Source organism: Notamacropus eugenii, chromosome 4, assembly GCF_028372415.1.
Source record: "Notamacropus eugenii isolate mMacEug1 chromosome 4, mMacEug1.pri_v2, whole genome shotgun sequence".
Classification (NCBI taxonomy): Eukaryota; Metazoa; Chordata; class Mammalia; order Diprotodontia; family Macropodidae; genus Notamacropus; species Notamacropus eugenii.
The window spans coordinates 279305169-279326088 of record NC_092875.1 but is presented as its reverse complement, the minus strand read 5'-3'; the positions used below and the strand labels follow the sequence as shown (position 1 = coordinate 279326088).

The window sequence follows — 20920 nt, the reverse complement described above, 5'->3', positions numbered from 1 at the left end:
GGACTTTCCCCCGGTATTTTTGGCATCTTGTCCTCCTCCTGACACCTTGACTAGCAATCCCTCAGTGCTCTCACAGTTGTTTTTCCTGTAGCATGCAAATCCTACATCTGCACATGCCTGTATCTGTCTGTATAATGCAAACAAGGAGGGAATTGTTCTCCCAAAGTTTCACTACAACAGAGGGACAGTAGTTATAGGAGAAAAATAGATGCAAACAGGGAACAGCATGGGAGTGTGGCGCCCTTGCCCTTTTAATTTCATGAATAGCCCAAAAGGTATACCAACATCAACCACCCAGTGCTACTTAGGTCTCAGCCTTCTATAGATTTTTTTAGACAAAAAATTGACATGGTACTAAGAGGAGACTACTAGATCACCAGTGGGGCTTGTGTGAACCACCAAAATGTGGGTATTGTCTCACTTGTCCAATAAAGAATGAGGAATGAGAGATAGGGAGCCAGGAAACTGAACTCAAATTGTGCCACAGCATAAAATCATCTGGGTGGGTGGGTGGGGACACTTGGTCTCTGAGTTAGTTGAGTCTTAGCGAAAATGCAATTCTGGGAATTGAGAGCCTGACCAGTCACACTGAGTTTCAATGACTCAAAAAATCTGAAACACATAAAATTCAATATATTCACTTACACACAGATAGGTAGTTATCTCTCATATAGATCTAAATCTCTGTGTTAGATAGATACATATCTCTATATATGTTCATTATTTTATATATGTATAATGGATATATATAATAGATTAGTTAGATGATAGACTTATCACCTATCTATCTGTCTGTCTAATCAATACAAATACTTAGGTGATTTTCAGATAAGATATATATACATATATATATATATACACACACACACATATATATACATATACATATCCTACATATATATATATATATATATATATATATATATATATATATATATATATATATATATCTATCTCCTACCCCTGTGTCCATCCTTAAAACTTTGTCATTTTAATAGTATTTTTCAGAGTTTGTAGTTGATTGAAATATACAGATTATGCAAAAACAGTTCCATACCATGGTTATCTGCCAGTATACAACTTTATTTTATTTTTTATAATTAATTTTTAGTTTCAAACATTCATTTCCATAAGACTTTGAATTTCAAATTTCTCCCCTTCCTCTTTTCATCTTCCCCAAATGGCATGCAATCTGATACAAGCTCTACTTATACATTCATATTAAACATTTTCACATTAGTCATGATGTGAAGAAGAATTAGAACTAACGGGAGGAACCATGAGAAAGAAGAAACAAAGCAAAACAACAAAAGGAGAACAGATAGTATGGTTCCATCTGCATTCAGACTTTCTCTGGATGTGGGCAGCATTTTCCATCATGAGTCTTTTGGAATTGTCTTAGATCCTTGCATTGCTGAGAAGAGCTAAGCCTATCAAAGTCAATCATCATAAAATGTAGCTGTTACTGTGTACAAGTTCTCCTGATTCTGCTCATTTTAATCAGTATCAGTTCATGTAAGTCTTTCCAGGTTTGTTTTCTGAAGTTCACCTGCTCATCATTTCTCATAGAACAATAGTATTCCATTACATTCATATACCACAAGTTGTTCAGCCATTCCCAATTGATGGACATTCAATTTTCAATTCTTTCCCATTACAAAAAGAGCTGCTATAAATATTTTTGTACATGTAGGTCCTTTTCCTGTTTTTATGATCTCTATGGGATGCAGACCTAGGAGTAGTATTGCTGGGTCAAAGGGTATGCACAGTTTTATAGTCCTTTAGGCATAATTATGAATTTGTCTTCAAAATGGTTGGAGCAGTTCACAATTCCACCAATAATGCATTAGTGTGCAAATTTTCACACATCTTCTCCAACATTTGTTATTTTCCTGTTTTGTCATGTTAGTCAATCTGATCGGTATGATGTGATACCTCAGAGTTGTTTTGATTTGCGTTTCTCTAATCAATAGTGATTTAGAGCACTTTTTCATATGACTCTATGACTTTGATTTCTTCATCTGAAAACTGACTGTTCATATTCTTTGACCATTTATGAATTGAGGAATGACTTGTGTTCTTACAAATTTGACTCAGTTCTCTATATATTTGAGAAACGAAACCTTTATCAGATGCACTGGCTGTGAAAATTGTTTCCCAGTTGTCTGCTTCTCTGCTAACCTTGATTGCTTTGGTTTCATTTGTGCAAAAACTTTTTAATTTAATGTAATCAAAATCATCCATTTTGCATTTCACAATGTTTTCTATTTCTTGTTTGGTTATAAATTCTTCCCTTTTTTATAGATCTGACAGGTAAACTATTCCTTTTTCTTCTAGTTGGCTTACAGTATCAGTCTTTATATCTAAATCATGTACCCATTTTGACTTTATCCTGGTATAGGTGTGAGATGTTGATCTATGCCTAGTTTCTGCTATACTGTTTCCCAGTTTTCCCAACAGTTTTGTTAAGTAGTGAGTTTTTATCCCAGAAGCTGGAGACTTTAGTAGATTACTAGAGTCATTGACTACAGTGCATTGTGAACGTAATGTTTTCTACTGATCTACCATTCTGTTTCTTAGCCAGTACCAAGTAGTTCTGATGATTGCTGTTTTATAATAAAATTTAAGATCTGGTACAGCTAGGTCAGTGAAGTTCCCTAGTAATGCTTAGTATTTTAATTGTTAAAATGTTTCAGATTAGAAAAGAATCTCGTTATTGTGAGTGATCACATCTTTAATTTGCTAGATCTTGGGACTGAGATTGTTCTTTAGAAATAGTTTAAATAGAAAAAGGAATGTTTTGCTTTGAAAAACAGCATCCTATTCCCTTGCTTTTAGAATCAAGGAAAAATACCTAGTTGAAGTTTACATTCCACTGTCTGAAAACATTTCAGTCTCTCTAAATATTGACTTGTTGATTTAAAGCAATCAATTCTAATTCTTTGCTTACATGATTCTTGCACTATATTCACAGGAAGAAAAGATGAGATTTTTCATTGTTCGGAGTATGAATTAATAGATTATAGGCTGTTGTTTTCTTGAGGACATTGTTATGATGACTGTATTCATTGATAATTACATTCATTGGAACTTTATTGTTATACTGATTTGGCACAGCCTACAGCCTGACTTAATAGAGCTAGTTTATTCTAATCAGATTGTATGATGATAAGAGGACTGCAAGAGCTCCCTCTAGTGTCGAATTTAATGCCTTAGAACTGGCATTTAAAAACTAAATCAGACAATTTTTATTTTCTTTAACATCCTTTTTAATCTCCAGAATTGCCATGATAATTGAATTTGTGGTCATAATTTTGGGATTTAAATTTAATTTTGAAATGCTCAGTATTCCCAGGTTGTAAGAAACTACAGCTGGGAGACTAAAGTCATGAAAATAGCATGCTGGATAAGAGGTTGGTCTATACCTACTCATATAATAAGAATTTTGTAAAGCAGGTGAGTAGCTACAACTTGATTATGCAACAGTGAAATGAATATAGTTATTTATAGATGTTTTATCAGTGTGGAATGAGCAAGTGCAGACCCTCGATAAACTTGAAAGCAGTCATACTTGTGAGAGAAAAAAATCCTCTGTAGTGTTATCTGTTACCACTTCAAAGATAACATTTTATCACCAATGCTAGAAATACCAGCTTTTTGGAGATTTACATTGGAATTCATTATCTCACAGTGTCATTAAAAAAGTCTACAAGCCTAACAATGACAACTTAACAATATTTTGTTACCTCTCTGGCTAGCCGAAACAGTTTACTAGAATGTGAGCTTACTCTTGCAAATACAATGTTGAAACTACTCTATCAAAATTGATTTGAGACAGGCAGTTACACAAGTGCTCAGAGCACTTAAGTCGTGTTCTCTGTGTGCAATCCTGGGGTTCAATATCATTGACCACACCAGTTCCCTTCTCAAGAAACTTTACAAGCTTCCTCTTGTTTTTGGATAAAATATAAACATCTCCTTTAGGTATTTGAAGCCTTTCACAATAAAATCTGCAGGTATTTATTGGTGCACTTACTACGTGCCTGGTGTTGGAAATACAAAGACAAAAGAGAAATAGTCCCTAATTTTAAGGAATTTTTCTTCTGACTGTGGAAATGTAAACATACGTACACACAGATGTAATACTGTATATTCATATTCAGTGAGACTGAGAAGCTCTAAAGGACTCAGACTGACATTTTTGTTCCCCTATTGTATAATACCCTAGCCCTTTCCCTCAGAAACACTTTTACATTGGAGAAACAGGTACAGTTATCCCTTCCACATCATGATTTTTTCCATTGCAGTTTCAGTATATCTCTGGTTGGCATAAGAAATTAAATGGAATTTTTTTTGGAGTTTTGTGGAAACTACAAAACTTGAAGGCCAGCAGACAAAACAGAAAAAGTTTAGAAACTAAGAAATGGATTTTATATGTATACAAAATACATAATATGTATAGGTATTTATAGCTATATAGTATAATATTGTAAACAAGTCATTGTGTGCACATATTCCTGTTGGTGCACGCTGGATTTCTTAATGTTGCTCGACATGCTCACCTACCAACACTTGCTTATTAAGACCTGTCAGCAAACTTGACCACTGATCACTTATAACTTGTATTTTTTGTGTTTATTTGGAAAATACATTATTTTTCAGAATGTAGAGTGCATAAGGGACAGTAAAATAAAGCTAATTTGTATAAATAGTTTAGCACTAAATTATAAAGGACTTTAAATGCCAAACAGAAGAGCACAAAGCAGTCATTGAGTAAATGTTAATTCACTAACTGGGTTACTTGAAATAATGAACATATAGATTCATAGGTGCTGTCAGGTAAGAAATAATTCACTAAGGTTTAGAGAAAAAAAAAAACCCAGAGGAGTAGAATCTCTACCAAGAGGTTTTAACACACATGATAAAAGAGAGAACTGGGGCAGCTAGGGCATGCAGTGGATAGAGCACTGGGCTTAAGATCAGGAAGGCTCATTTTTATGAGTTCAGATCTAGCCTCAGACACATTGGCTATGTAACCCTGGGCAAGACACTTAATCCTATTTGCCTCAGTTTCTTTATCTGTAGAATGAGCCTGAGAAAGAAATGGAAAACTACTGTAGTATTTTTGCAAGAAAACCCCCAAAATGGAGTCACAAAGAGTCAGATATAACTGAAATGACTCAAGAACAATAACAAAAAGTATTCTGGAGACACCCTCCCCCATATATATATATAAGATGTGACAGAGAATGTCCCAATAACTTTTATTATATGATGGAAAACTTCCCCAAAAGCAGGCACGGAAGGAATGAAGGAATAAAATAAGCATTTTGAAAGTAGCTACATTTCTGCCAGGCACTGTGCAAAGTGCTTTAAAAGTATCTCATTTTGTCCTTATAACAGCCCTGGGAGATAAATGCTTTTCATTATCCCCATTTTATAGTTGAAGAAGCCGAAACAAACTGGAGTAAGTGACTTGCCCAGGGTCACATAGCAAGGACGTGTGAGGTCAAATTTGAACTCAGGTCTTCCTGACTCCAGGTCCAGTGTTCAATTCACTCTGCCACTTGTTTGTTTACAGTATGATAGTTTTTAATAAATTATGTTTTTACATCACTGTAAATGATATGCCTTAAGGAATCAAGAAAGCATTGCCAAGGGGCAGTTAGGTTGTCCAGTGGTTAGAGCACTGGTTCTGGAGTCAAGGGGACCTGAATTCAAATGTGGCCTCAGATACTTGGTACTTATTAGTTGTGTGACCCTGGGCAAGTCACTTAAGTCTGATTACCTTGCCAAAAAAAATAAAAGAAAGCATTGCCAAAGTTATGACCAAGAATCTAAAGATCTTGGGGGTAAAGGTGGTATGCCCATTAGGGTAATACCCACTAGGTAATGTCCACTAGGGCATTAGAAGAGATGGATTTGGGAAATGAATGCGTAGTATCTGAGAATGGGAGTGAATGATAGTCATGATAGGCTAGAATGAAGTATGCCTGACAAGGGCTGTCAACAATGTATTTTCTTGATGTTTTGCAAAAAATCAAGTGGACTTCAAACAGAAAAAGAAATGATGGAGCAAAATACTATCAATATAGTATCATATATGCCATATGTCCACATAGATCATATATATCATATATCATGGATTTGATGTTATTATATAATATAATAGAGTTATATGAAGGGATCCTGGAACAAGAAGAGCAAATATTGTTGAAAATTTTTTTATGATGATCAATATAGGCAGAAATGATATTTGAGTCAGAATTCTATAGATCCCCTGAGCAGAAGGAATTAGATGGAGATTTCAGGAAGCAGATCACAAACCTGGCATAGAGGTATGCTATAGTAATGATAAAGGACTTTATTCATGTGGACATTCGCTAGAACTCTGTATCTCTCTGTCAAATGCAAAGCAATTACTATTTTATTTGCTTGTTTTAATAATAATTCCTTTCTTCAGAAGGTGATGGATCAGTAAGAGAAAATTCTATTCTGAATCCGAGTTTCACCAATAAGGAGGAACTACTTGTTAGGTATAGAAATGGTGGGGAAGGGGCCATCCATCAGAATTTGTGATAGAGGAGAAAAAGTGATACCTAGTTTGAAATTCGCCATTGGTTTCTGGAGATCAAGGTAAGGTAGAAACACACTGGCTGAAATTTTATAAGAGAGTCCCACCCAGGAGGGATGTAAAAGTTCTCAGTAATAAAGTTCTGAGAGAAAGGATTCAGAAAAGGAGGAATTGTCTCAAGACACTGAAGTGGATGCGCAGGGAACTCAGCAACCAAAGTAAATTTTTAAAAGACTGGTATAGAAGATGGGAACAGGGCAGGTAATGGGGCATAAATATAAAATGTAGTACAACACTCTGATGACAGTGCCAGGAATGCTAATGTTCAAGATGAAATGAAGTTGGCAAAAAAAAAAAAAAAAGCTAATGGGACCTGAGAGTGGTTTTAAAGCTTTATAAAGGAAAAGGAAAAGGATCGCTGCTCAGAGTGGATGGGAAGATATTTAATGATGAAAAGGACAAGGCGAAGATGCTCAACTATCATTTTGTTTGCATTTTTCTCTGCTAAGTACAATGACCTCTAGGCAAGAAAGCAAACAACAAATGCAGCTAATAGGGAATTGATACCCTAGACAATGAGGAGATAATAAGAGAACACCTACTTGCCATTCCTACATTTAGCTCATCAGGCCCAGATGAACTACATTTTGGGGGCACTGAAAAAAATGGAAAAGTTATTGCCAAGCCACTGTAATCATGTTTGATCACACAGAACAGAAGTACCATAGATTTAGGAAAGAGCAAACGCCCTGATTTTAAAAAGAGTGGTGGGGGAAGAAGAGAATGGAATTGTATAATTTAAGTTTGCATAATTAAAGCTTAGCTTTAATTCATTATAAATTTCTAGAATGTATTATTAATGAAATGGTTAGCATCTAGAAAAGGATACTTCATAAAGAACAGGTCATGCCAAACTAACCACGTTTCTTTTGTTGACAGGGTTGCTGGAATAGTAGATAAAGGAAATGCGATAAATCTAGTTTGCTTAGATTTTAGCAAGGCATGTGACAAAGTCTCCAATGCTATTTAGAAAAGATAGAGATACGATTTAAGTAATAGTATAGTTGGGCAGCTAGATGGTGTAGTGGATAGAGTCACCCTGAGTTAAAATCTGGCCTCAGCAATTATTAGTTGTGTGACCCTAGGTGAGAAACAACTCTGTTCACCTCAGTTTCTTCATCTGTAAAATGATCTGGAGAAAGAAATGGCAAACCACTCCAGTATCTTTGTGAAGAAAACCCCAAATGGGGTCACAAAATGTCAGGCATGACTGAAATGATTGAAAACAGCAACAAAATAGTTGTATCATTTTCAGACTTATTGCATGCACTCTCAATTGTAAATAAAGTCACTGGTGCTTTGGACATCTATACTTGACCTTGTGCAGTTTAACAATTTCAAAGATCTAAGTAGTATTCTTATCAAATTTGCTGATGAGAGACATAGAGCTAGGAGAGATATCTAGATGACAGTTGGAATTCACAAAGACCTGGATGGGCCAGAATACTTTGAGAAATCTGATAATTTAAAATGTAGTAGTTCAAATTGTCAACTTGGATTGGTCAATTAAATAGCTCAGTTGTTTGTTTGTTTTACAAAACCAGCCTAGTTCTCTCCCACCAGGCTAGGCAAAGTGCAACAATAATGTGATTTGGTTATCATTACTGAATTTACAGCAGAGCTAATTGTACTCGCTAAAAATTTATTACTATAGCAACTTTTTCAAAAGTATTAATAATTTGCTATTGCTTTTCCTTTATAAATAACTCTAACATTTATCTCTTTGTCTGAATGAAAGCTGTCCAAGAGTGGACACTCCTTTCTAGAAATATATAACTCTAGGTTAGAGTGGAATGATAGATATAAATCTAAGTCTTAAAAATTTGGTAAGCTTCCATTTAATTTTAAAGCAATATCTATCTTCAATACTTTGATGGATCTGTGATCTCACTGATTTGGGCAAGCTCTCCATGTATAATCTATCTATTTAAAAAGTATTCCCTTTTACAACCAATCAAGAAGGATTTATTAAGTACAAGATAGCAGGAATATGGTTTGACAGTAGCTTATGTGAAAACTTCTGGGGATTTTAGTGGACTACAAGCTCACTAAGAACATTGTGAAATGGCAGCTAAGAAAGCTAAAGGCAATCTTCAGCTGTATCATCTCTCACCTGGATGTTTTAAACAGCCCCCTAAAAGATCTTCCTTCCTCTACTGTCTCCTCTTCCCCAAGTAATTCTTCATGACACAGTCAGATTGACATTACTAAAGAACAAGTTGGACCATGTCCCTTGCCCTGTTCAAGAAGCTTTAGTGATTCCCTAGTTCCATCAGGAAAAAATAAAGGCTCCTCTGTTTGGTATTTAAAGCCCTTTACCATCTAGTGCTAAACTGTCCATACAAGTTAGCTTCATTTTACTGTCCCTTATGCATTCTACATTCTGACCAAACTGGCTCTCCTGCTATTCCTCATTTATACCAATACTTCCACCTCTGTGACTTATATATAGACTTCCTTCCATATGTTTAATGTTTTCCTTTCTTGTGCTTCTTGGAATCCTTACCTCCCTTCAAAGATCATCTCAAGTCTCATCTCCTGTATAAGATCTTTAAAAATTCCTCAGTTGCTAATGATGCCCTTGGGTTTACTTTGATGTATTTTTTATTTACTCATTATCTGTATTCATTGCATTTTCCCTACTGTCTGACCCATTAGAATGTAACCTCTGTGATTCTTGAGGATAAGAATTGTTTTATTTTGCCTTTGTATTTTCAGTACAGTCCCTTTCACGTAGTTGGCATTCAAATAATGCTTAATTAATTGAATTAAATTGCATTGAGTGATGGGGAACCTTTGGCCTCTAGGTGCAAAAAATAAAAGTACAGCCCTTTTACTGAATCCAAACTTCAAATCCTTTAATAAATGGATTTGTTCAGTAAAACTTGGACTTGGTAAAAAGGTTGTACCCAAGGACCTAGAAGGCCACATATGGGCTTGAGGTTACAGGTTCCCCACCCCTGATCTAGGGCTATGAAGATTAAAGTCCCAGAAGTACTCTGCCCTGCTTAGGCCACATGTAGACCAATAATATTGTGTTCAGATCTCAGAACCACATTTTTGAAAGAACATTGATAAATTGAAGAATGTCCAGAGTAGGGGAAGCAAGATGGTTCAGGATCTTAAGATCATGTCATAGGAAAACTGGATAAAGGAAATGGAAATATCTTAGAGATGAGGAGTGTTGGGAAGACATGATAGTTGTTTTCAAGTATCTGAGTTGCTGCAACATGGAACAAAGAATAGACTTATTCTGCTTAGCCCCAGGGAACAGAATTAGGAGCGAGAGGCAAAAATTAGGCAAATTTAAGTTTGATGTAAGGAAGAATTTCCTAATAATTTGAACTATTAAAAAATGGAATGGATTTCCTTACCTTGGAAGTCTTTAAGGAGAGTCTGGACAATCATTTGTTGGGAATGTTATGTTGAAGAATTCTTTTGTATATAGGTTGGATTTATATGGAACACCAAGGTCCCTTTCAACTCAAATTCTTTGATTTTCTGATTTATGAAATGTAAACACAAGGTATTCCAGAGTTTCCTTTCCTATTTCTAAATTATAAGTGAATTATATCTACCATTAACCTCTTCTGTCTATGTCATTTATTTTCCAGCTTCATCTTATCCATTGGAATTCCACCCTTTATAGCAGCATTGATGAGGCCGTTGGGAAAACACATGGAATAGCTATTATTGCTTTGTTTGTTCAGGTAAATGGTCTGTCATTAAGATCATACATTATGATTTAGAGATGGCAAATGATATTTTTCAAATTTGCTTGGAATTAGATTTTTATTTTGTAGCCTTACTAATTAGGGAGACAAACTGCTTGATACCTTTAGTAGAAGTATGTATCTTTGGAGATCAAGATGCACAAAGCTGTATTCCTTAGTAGAAAAGACTTAACCTCTTTTAGATAAATAATTCCTTCATTGTATTTCCTTCAGAGTACTATTCTGGAAGTACAAATAGCCTGGAAATTTAAAAAGTCTTCTTAAGACAATATTCATTTATTTTAGAAGGAAGAATCCATTAGAATGGTCTTAGACTAACCATATAACCTATGATGTATCAATCATATGACTTCTTAGTTAATTATTAAATTAGAGAAAAGCGAGAAAGTATGAAGCCCACTTTTAAAACTAAAAGCATCAAGCCAAATAGCTAATAATGTGTTGTGAACAGTTGCAACTTCATCTCCTCTCTTTAGAGTCTTAGCATGTGTAGAGTTTGAAGAGATCTTAGAAGTTGATCCCATTGTTTTTTGCAGATGACCAGTAAGTTTACTTGGATTAGTCAGTTAGACAAGTAGGGTCTTATACTTTATTATTTGCTTATTTTTGCTGTTGTTTTTTTAAATTAGTTCTCTTAATTCCCTCTAGGCTAGGAATACCTGCAACAATAATTAGGACTTGGTTGTCATTATAGAATTTGCAGCAGAGCTAGTTGAAATGTATTTAGTTAAAATTTTATTACTATACAACTTTTTCAAAAGTATTAACAATTTGCTACTGCTTTTTAAAAAGTAAATAGCTCTAATGTTTGTCTTTGTCTGAATGAAAATGACATTCCTTTTTAGGAACATATATCTCTAGGTTAGGATGGAATGATAGATATTTTATAAATTTATGCCTTAAAATTTTGGTACATTTCCATTTAACTTTAAAAGAATATCTATCTTCAATACTTTGATGGACTTGTGATCTCATTGATTTGGGCAAACTCTCCATGTATAATCTATCTATTTAAAAAATTAGTCCCTTTTGCAAGCAATCAAGAAGGATTTATTAAGCAAGCATGTTAGGGCACAATGTTAGGTGCTATGGGATATAAATAAAATATAAAATATGGGCCTTGCTCTCAAACAGCTTACAATCTTATTGGGAAATAAGGCATACATATTTTAAACAATTTTGAAATTAAAATATAACAGATTATATAATGATATATAAATAATGTGGTTTAGCTTCCTGAATACTAAAGAAGTCTAGGAATATGTTAGCTGGGATAGGGAAGTTTCGTTCCTGACAGATGGCCGCATTTCTTTCACTTGTTGATTAAAATGGAATTAGTTCCATATTTATTTTTAAAAAACTAAAGAATAATGAAGACCTGACAATCCATCAAAGTCAGCTGGATTATTTAGAGACTTGATTCTATTTATAGATTACACAAAGTCCTTGTTTTTCCTCTCTTTTCCCTGCCTGTCTTACTAATATTTTACAGTTAAAGCTCCAGAGAAAAAGGGAAATTGCCAATGAAATCATTCAGTTTTGTTCCTAATAGATAGTTATTATGTGTTGGAGAAGGAACTAATAACTACAATGCTTTTTTGGATAGTCATAATGTCACTTAATTTTTGTATGTCTCAATTTCCTTATCTGTGAAATAGGAATAATAAAGACACGACCTCATGTTGTGAAAAGCAAATGTGATAATAAGTGTCAAGTCTCAAACACAATTCCTGGAACACAGTAACCTCTATGTAAATGTCATCTATAATTAGCTGTTATTATTATCAACAATAATAATAACTGACATTCATAGCATCCTTTAAGATGGACTTTAATTACTTTGCCTTCACCATGTTGGTAAAGTGTGACTGACCAGAAAAAGGAAAAACAAAGAAAATTAATTTGCACTGCTTTTTCTAACCTTAGAAATTATATCCAAGTAGACTAAATACTGACCCTACCTCCTTCCTCATCTGTGATGTCATTAGTGTAGTAGAACTTCCTTTAGTGACACAGATCAGCAGCCATTCTTTATCTTCCCATTTTAGAGAGTAACCTAGGAAATTCTTCCTTTGGCCAGGCTCACGTTGAACCAGTACTTGACAGAGGCAAGACTTCAACTTAGATCTTTGTGAATCATTTGTCTTTCCATTTCATCAGGCTGACAAATATGAAGACTCTTAAAATAAAACAACGGAAAACCAAAAAAATTAGAACAGCAATCTTTCTCACTTCTCCCCATCTCCCAACAATAAACCAGCTTGTAGATACTATTTATTTAATTAAAATGAATTTATTTTAAATAATATAATGTAAACAGCATGTTCTCATGAATATAGTTTGAAGATAAAAATGCTATAGTGAAACTATTTAATCTCTTAGTCATATTTCCTTACTCTAGTTATTATATATATGGCTGTTGTTGAGTTGTTTCGTGTCTGACTTTTTGTGACTCCATTCGAGGTTTTCTTGGCAAAGATATTGGAATGGTTTGCCATTTCACTCTCTAACTCATTTTACAGATGAGGAACTGAGGCAGACAGGGTTAAGTGACTTGTCTAGGGTCACACAGTCAATAAGTCTCTGAGGCCAGATTTGAATTCAGGAAGATGAGTCTTCCTGACTTCAGCCCTGGTGCTCTATCTATTGTGATGACTAGCTGCCCCATGTATCGGGTTTGCTGTGGCTGTTCTTCCATGATAATCATGGAGATGGGAAAAAAAATCCTCTATTTTGCTGTTCTGTGAACCTGGGGATGGGATAGAAATAAAAATGGAAAGGTTTAGCTCTGCTTTTGTTACATTGGTTTTTTTTGAATATTCTACAAACAAAATGTGATGTGTCTTTGATATTTTCATTTTATGACTTGATATGTCATATAGGACATTGTTTCCCTGCTGTACAATAAGATAAAGTTAGAATGAATTGTTGCCCATTTAATATCTAATTATTTTGTTGTGCCAATTTTAGCTACAATTTTGATTTTATGTAAGTAGTATTGTTGTTATTCAGTCATTTTTTAGTTACGTATGACTCTCCATAATCCCATTTGGGATTTTCTTGTCAAACATACTATAGTGGTTTGCCATTTCCTTCTCTAGCTCATTTTAAAGATGAGGAAACTGAGGCAAACAGGGTTAAGTGACTTCCCAAGGGTCAAGTGTCTGAGGCTAGAGTTGAACTCAAGAAGATGAATCTTCCTGATTCCAGTTTTTTAGGCAATTTTTAGACTTTATCCACTTAATCTTGTTGAATGGCACTCATTATTGCATCATTACCAATGTTGAAGTAATTGAATTATTTCAAACAAAGGTATGCCACTTACATCAGGTCATTAACTTATAATATTTTGTACAATAACATTGTGCTAAACATAAATCTTCATTTTTGGATTGTTTATTCATTATCTTTCAGATAGGAAAAGAGCACATTGGCTTAAAGGCAGTGACTGATGTTCTCCAGGATATTCAGTACAAGGTAAGGTGTTATTTTAAAAAGGGGGGGGGGAAGACAAAACAAAACAAAACTTGTTGTATGAGAGATATATAAATCTACAGAAATTGTAAGATGAGGGTAAAAAAATGCATTTGCTTTAAAAGTACAATGAGGCAGTACAAAATTACTGTGATTATACTAAGAAAGAAGAATATGACCTGAAAGATGCTATTCAGGTGAATGTTATAGGAAAATGGTCTTAAATGTATCATGGAATCAAATTTTGAGCAGGTCATATTACCTTATGGGCCTATACTAAATCTATTTTGGAATTTATATTTGAGCTAAAATGGGCCTGGAGAATTAAGTTCAATCTTGTATTGCTTCCATAGATATGAGGTTGGGGGCGATGCCTATTTGGTGTAAAAGTTCTTAGGGATATCAGGTTAATTTCACAACTAATTTGGAGATTAAGATCTTTTCAATTTCACTCAAGATTAAGTTTGAGGTCTTGGTCTAGTCTAGAACCTTTCAAAGAGACAGAGCAATCCTAAAGTGCAGCCATAGAGAACATCTCTAGAGGCTCCTTTGACTAGCCTGGGGTCTTTTTAAGAATGATTTCAAAGGGCACACCTAGGCAAGACTAAATTCCTATGGCCACTTCAATCTGAATGCATGCACCTAGGGTTGGGAAGAGACATCTCTCATTCTACTTTATATTTGATTGAATAACTGGGAGTGCAAAAGATACTCATGTTTATGCTTCAGCTATTATGGTATTAGTTATTGAAAAGTAATGATCCGAGTCTATTTCTTAGACTTGAGTTTAATTTCTTAGAGGTGTAGATGATATCTCAGTGTAACCCACAGGAGGAAGACAAACCCGGTTTGGTACATTAAAGTGAACTCTTTTGCACTGAGTAAAGAATTTTAAAGTTCGGTTTGGGAGTACATACAGGATTAATTTTTATTTCAATTATAAACACAAGAGTAGATCATTTGAGAATCTGAAAGGTGAAACTTTGAATGATGGTATAGATCTTTTCCTTAAATTCAAATCTGGCATCAAGAGAAGGGCACTGGAACCCATACATTTTTATCCCTGGAGAAAGTTTGCCTGTGGTAATTAAGAAGAAAAATTGATTAAGAAAATTAGAAATTAACATAGATTTATAGTAGATTTAATTTGATCAAAACTTCAAATTTATTTCTGGCCAGAAAACAGCTCACTAAATATTAGAAAGCTACAAATATTGTAGACTCATTGAATGTCATTTGAAGAGTCTTCAACCATTTTATTTTGTATGTTTTCATGTTTCACATTTGAAAATAACATGAGGTAAATGAGTGCTATTTTTTTCCTCCAGGGGAAGACTAAAATTATACCCTGCTTTAATCCAAATACTTTGTTACCTGGTAAGTGGTCTTAATACACTGAAGTTTGGAAAATGAATTGTAACTCAAAGTATAAGTAAACATTATGCTTTCTCTTGAATTTATACCTTTATATTTTCAAAAATAACTTTTGTTATAAGTTCTCATTGAATAGCATCTATTGGTACAAAAGTTTTATACCAAATTCCAGTAGTTAGAGACATGGAGTAACCCTTTGCCAATAGGATAGGGAATTTGTGAGCTCCGTGAATAGTGCAAAAAGAATCATGGCAACAGTAACCATTATGAAATATTTCTTAGTTACACAGTACTTATTTTATCATCATAAGACTGGGTGAGGTAGCTAGGATATTTGACCCATTGAAGGATGCTCTGGCTAACTTCAAAAATACCACTTATACATCACTTAACCCTGGACATAAAATTGGGGATTCTCTTCTGTGATGTCCTACTGTCAGTCACTAGAGACTATTCCATCCCAGGTAGTGATTAGACATCATAGAGAGATGTTAAGCACCTTATACAAACAATTCACTGAAAGGGGGATGAAATCTCTATCAGCAGTATTGTTATATGCAACAGAAAGGCACTAAGTGAATTAATCCATTTATTTAGCTGCCTCTGGAATATGAAGGAAAGGAAATTAGAAAAAAATCTTAACTGTTTAAACACCTATAGTCTTCTCGATATTCCAGGAGACTATCCAGAGGTAAGAGAAATTTGATTCCTTGCATCTATCTGTTTAATCAACTTCCCTATATCTTCTGTGTGTTGCAATGGTGCTTAGCATTTTTCCATTGTTCTTTCTTTCCCCGTAGGGAGATGGATTATGTCTTTCTTAGCTATCCATATTAATAAATGGATTGATTTAAAAGAAATGGCATATCATGTTTATCTTGGATTTTTGGCAAATTTTTTCTCTATGAAATTTTAGAAGAATGAAATAAATATCATGTATGAGTTCTATTGGTGTCACTAGTAACTTAAAAGAAATAGCTTGAGAAGTCTCAAGTATGTTTTAAAAGTAGTTGTTTTCTAAAAACTTGGATGAGTCTCTCTAACTTGGTGGCAGAGTGGGTGGAATGGTGGTTTTGGAGGCAGGAAGACCCAGATTCAAATTTTGCCTCAGACACCACCTGTGTATACCTGGGCAAGTCACTTAACCTCTCAGCCTCAGTTTTCTCATCTATAAAGTGGGAATTATAAAGACAGCTACCATGTAAGACTCTTGTGATGATTAAATGAGATGATATTTATAAAGCACTTTGCAAGCCTTAAATGCACTATGTAAATGGCACCTATAATTTTTCTTGTTTAATACATTATTGTGATTTCTTTCTTTATTTCTCCTAAAAAACCCCAGATCCTCTTCTTCGTGATTATTGGGTGTATGAAGGATCCCTTACTATCCCACCTTGCAGTGAAGGCGTTACTTGGATCTTATTCCGATACCCTTTAACTATATCCCAGATACAGGTAATGTTTGTACTTCAACTGCTCAAAAAATATAATTGTGGGTTAAAGGTTAGTTATCTCTTTGCTATAGAAAAAAGGATATATCAGTTTTACCTTTACATCAAAATCAGATTTTTGTTGTTCAAACATTTTCAGTCATGTCTGAATCATTGTGACCCCATTTGGGGTTTTATTGGCAAAGATACTGGAGTGGTTTATCATTTCCTTCTTCAGCTCCTTTTACAGATGAGGAAACTGAGGCAAACTGACTTGCCCAGGGTCACACACTAGTGAATGTGTAGGGCCAGAGTTGATCTCAGGAAGATGAGTTTTCCCAACTCTAGCCCCTGCACTCTGGCTACTGTGCCACCTAGCTGCCCCCTTAAAAATCAGATAAGAACTATATTTTAATCTGGTATGGGGCCATACTCAAGAATGTTGTGGGCTTCATGCAGCTTACATCACAAGCTTTGCATTTGATACCTCTTATAATGTAAAGTACAGTTTTAGGGGGTAAAGAGCACCAGAGTACCTTAACCTCAAGGTATCTATCTGTTGAGGAAATTGCCCTGCCAGTTCAGGGATTTCTTGAGACACTGTCTAATAACCTCAAGACTTCATTCTATCTGTGATCAATGCTAAAGATCCCAACCCCTCTATACCTACTCATCTTGGGTAAATTTTATTAATGAACCTCAATCACTCCTCAATACATGGTCTACCCAGTGTCTTTGATTGTTCCTTTAGTTCTTTTAATATTGTATGAATAAATGTGCAGTATGTAGGGTATCTGCATCAACCTATGTACATACTACATGATAAGTTTACCCTCTTGTCTCCTCATGTAGCATTCTAACCACATCTATTACACCATTTCTTTTACATACACACAGACATATACACACTCACACATACACACACAGTTAACTTGGTTGGTTAAGCAGATTGCAGCCTATTTATACTCATTGTGTGCCTATCAATTGTACTTTGAGTGACCCACAATTTTAAATTCCTTGGAGACTATAGAAATCTATATTCAAGAGGTTTTAAAAAGTTATTATTGCCTTTGAGTTTCTCAGATTCCTTTTCTGGATCATCCAATTTCTAGTATGTACTTGACCTGCTATAGTCCAATAATTTCTCTTTTCTCTTCATTTGACTAATCTTTCCATTTCTAAAAAGATTTCTTTCCTTCCCTTTCTATGCTTCCATCTCTAATAGCTGTCTTTCCTTTGCTAGACAACCATGCGTTGCCAGCCACCATGTTTCCATTTGTTCACATTATGTTTTTTAGGTTTTTACACTGTATTTTCCTTGGAATTTCCAGGAGGTTGTTTTTGAAACAGTTTATAGACTTCCTGGGGGCTATTTGCTGTTTTAGAAATTGCTTTCAATTTTTGCTTCACTGTTATCAAAAGCTGGCTATAGTTTTTCATAAAGCTGTTTATCTTTGATAATGAATCATACACATCTGCATATATGGCAGTAATACATCACATTGTAAAGAAAATCACTTTTTCCACATGTCAGTGTAAGTGTGCTGAATTAATCTAATTGTTCTTTAAATGATTTTTTAAAATTTGCCATGTAGAAGACAAAATAAGGAACTAGAAGCATGAATCTTTTGTAATTAATAGGGTTAGAATAACTTTTGCCTATTTTTTTTTGACAATGGGAATATAGTCAAGGCACCTTGAGGGACAGATTATCTTGTCTGTCTTCCTGCTTCCAATATTTCAGCATTTCAGTGTCACAGAAAGATAGCTAACTGTGCATTTGTAGGAATACCCATTTTATTGTTGCTGTTCATTTGTTCCATTTTTGATCTCCAGCTCATTTTACAAATGAGGAAACTCAGGTAGAGAGAGGCTTAAGTGATTTGCCCAGGGTCACAGAGCTAGGTAAGTGTCTTAGGTCAGATATGAACTCAGGAAAACTCATTTTTCTGACTCCAGACCCAGGGCTCTATCCACTGTGTCACCTAATTCCCTAAATTCAGCAAAATTTTCTTTTAGAAAATATATTTATATGATTATTATTTATAAAATTTTATAATCCATTTGTAATTATTTTTATTAAGACATTATCTACAAATACTAGAATCTATCATATATTTATTTGTAGATAATTTTTTTTATTTTCTTGATTACTACTGTGGTATTATATATAGTCAGAATTTCTAACTTGGGGTTTAATAGAATTTAAATGCATCGTCTTTTGTCTTGTCTTCAATGGAAAAAGATCATAACATTCAGATTTACTAATATAGTAGTATCAATTCCTTCATATTCAATTTAATTCATCACAGCAAATATTTCTTAAGTGTTTATTATGTGCAAGCCATTCTTAGGTACTGAAAATACAATGACAAGGGTCACACCATCCCTCAAGGGTCTTACAGTCTAGGGGAATGGAGAATAATGAATTAAATATTCATGCAGATAAATGTAATACCGTTATATAAGGACATTTCCTGATATTTATCATTCTGTCATGTCCATATTGCTACTGAAATTTCTTATGATGTCACCAGCCATTTGTGTGTACAATATTAACCAGAGAGAAGATTGAAGTTAAGGTAATCTCCTTAAAATGTTATATACAAACATCTTCCATTACAACTATAATTAACATAAGGTATAAACTTTTCACTAATGATTTGCCTAAGCTATTCTATTTTTTCTTGTCATGTTCATCACTGCTACTCTCAACTCATATTTAATTTTTGTTTTACTGTATTCATCTTTCTTAACTTTTTTTTTAATTCAATGAAGTCATAATGAATTTCATCCATAGAATCAGAAATTTCTCAAATCTTTAGCTAAAGCCTGGATTTATCTGTGCTCTTAATGTTTTAAATCAGTGGCAGAGCAGTGCGGAATAGACTTCTCTGTTTTCCAAAGGACTTATCTGAGGAATGTATTACTGCTATTACTTTAAAATTCACAGGGTGACTTTTCCTTATACCTTTTGATACATTTCTCTTTATGCCTCTTATTTCCATGAAACGTCATTTTATTAAGTGCTTATAAGATTCAGAATATCTTATAAAACTGTCTAAAATAGCCATTTAATTCTCTGAATTATGGTACATGCACAACTTTACAAGTAACTAAGAAAAGCAACAATTATTCACAAAATACATCAATCCTCAATTTGGAAAAGGCTCATAAGCCTGCAGTGGCCTAGCTTTGACACTAGATGGTACTTGTGCACAAATTTAAGATGCCATGAAATTTTAAAATTAACCTATCTGGGGAGTATGGTTGGAGACCCATGTTTACCTTTTGGGTAAATGTATATGTGGATGAAAAGATTGGCACATCCAAAGGAAAATATATCCACAATATAACATCTTGGCAGGTTTGATGCATTTTTGCAAGCCCCTACTTAATTTGGAGCATTAGGGATATGTAGATAACTTTTGTAGAATTATTACTTAGTTATAATGAAGGTTGAATCACTGTGATATTTACTGCAGTAATAGTTACAAATGATCTTTGGTATTATATAAAAATATGTGGCTTGATATTGGTTTGCATAATTCTAAGGGTCCTTCCTTCCTTCCTTCCTTCCTTCCTTCCTTCCTTCCTTCCTTCCTTCCTTCCTTCCTTCCTTCTTTCCTTCCTTCCTTCCTTCCTTCTTTCCTTCCTTCCTTCCTTCTTTCCTTCCTTCCTTCTTCCCTTCCTTCTTTCCTCCCTCCCTCCCTTCCTTCCTCCCTTTCCTTCCTTCATCTAAATTATGTCTTAATTTTTTTCTTTTTGCTGTGACATTACAACTTTTTATAAGTTTTCATGATACTTATTATCTCAACATCATCTTCTCATTTAATGGCATCCTGAGACTTAGGATGAAGAGCAGTCTGGTATAATATTCTACAGTCAGTCTATGAATGAATGAAAAAATATTTATTAAGCTTTATAGATACAAGCAAGGAATAATTTCTGTCCTTCAGGAGCTTACCTTCTAATAGAGGAAGACAATGCATAAAGGGAAGCTAGAGTTAGAAAGTAGGGAAGTGGGAAGAGGGTCATATAATTTGGAGATAGTTGGGAAGTGACTTTGTGGATTGGTTCTGGGCAAGATAAGGCAAAAATTCATCTTTCAGATGCTGGGGTCCCAGGGGTAGAAGTCTAGAGTCAGAAAATCCTAGGTTCAAGTTGTTGCTTCTGAAACTATCCTGGGTATATCCCTGGGTGTATCCCTAGGTATATCTGACACTATCCATGGGCAAATCACAGACTCGTGCTGTCTCACTTTTTTAAGC

The 20920-nt window shown here is 34.4% G+C and overlaps 1 protein-coding gene across 2 annotated transcripts in view; it reads left to right on the top strand.

The window, feature by feature from the left end:
• The window catches only part of CA8 (carbonic anhydrase 8), a 244345-nt gene that overhangs the window by 72973 nt on the left and 150452 nt on the right, over positions 1–20920 (top strand). For both annotated transcript variants that reach the window (XM_072604656.1, XM_072604655.1), the window contains exons 4-7: positions 10249–10344; positions 13783–13845; positions 15171–15219; positions 16562–16674. In XM_072604656.1, the coding sequence (XP_072460757.1) occupies positions 10249–10344; positions 13783–13845; positions 15171–15219; positions 16562–16674 (321 nt within the window). The remainder of the gene's footprint in view (positions 1–10248; positions 10345–13782; positions 13846–15170; positions 15220–16561; positions 16675–20920) is intronic.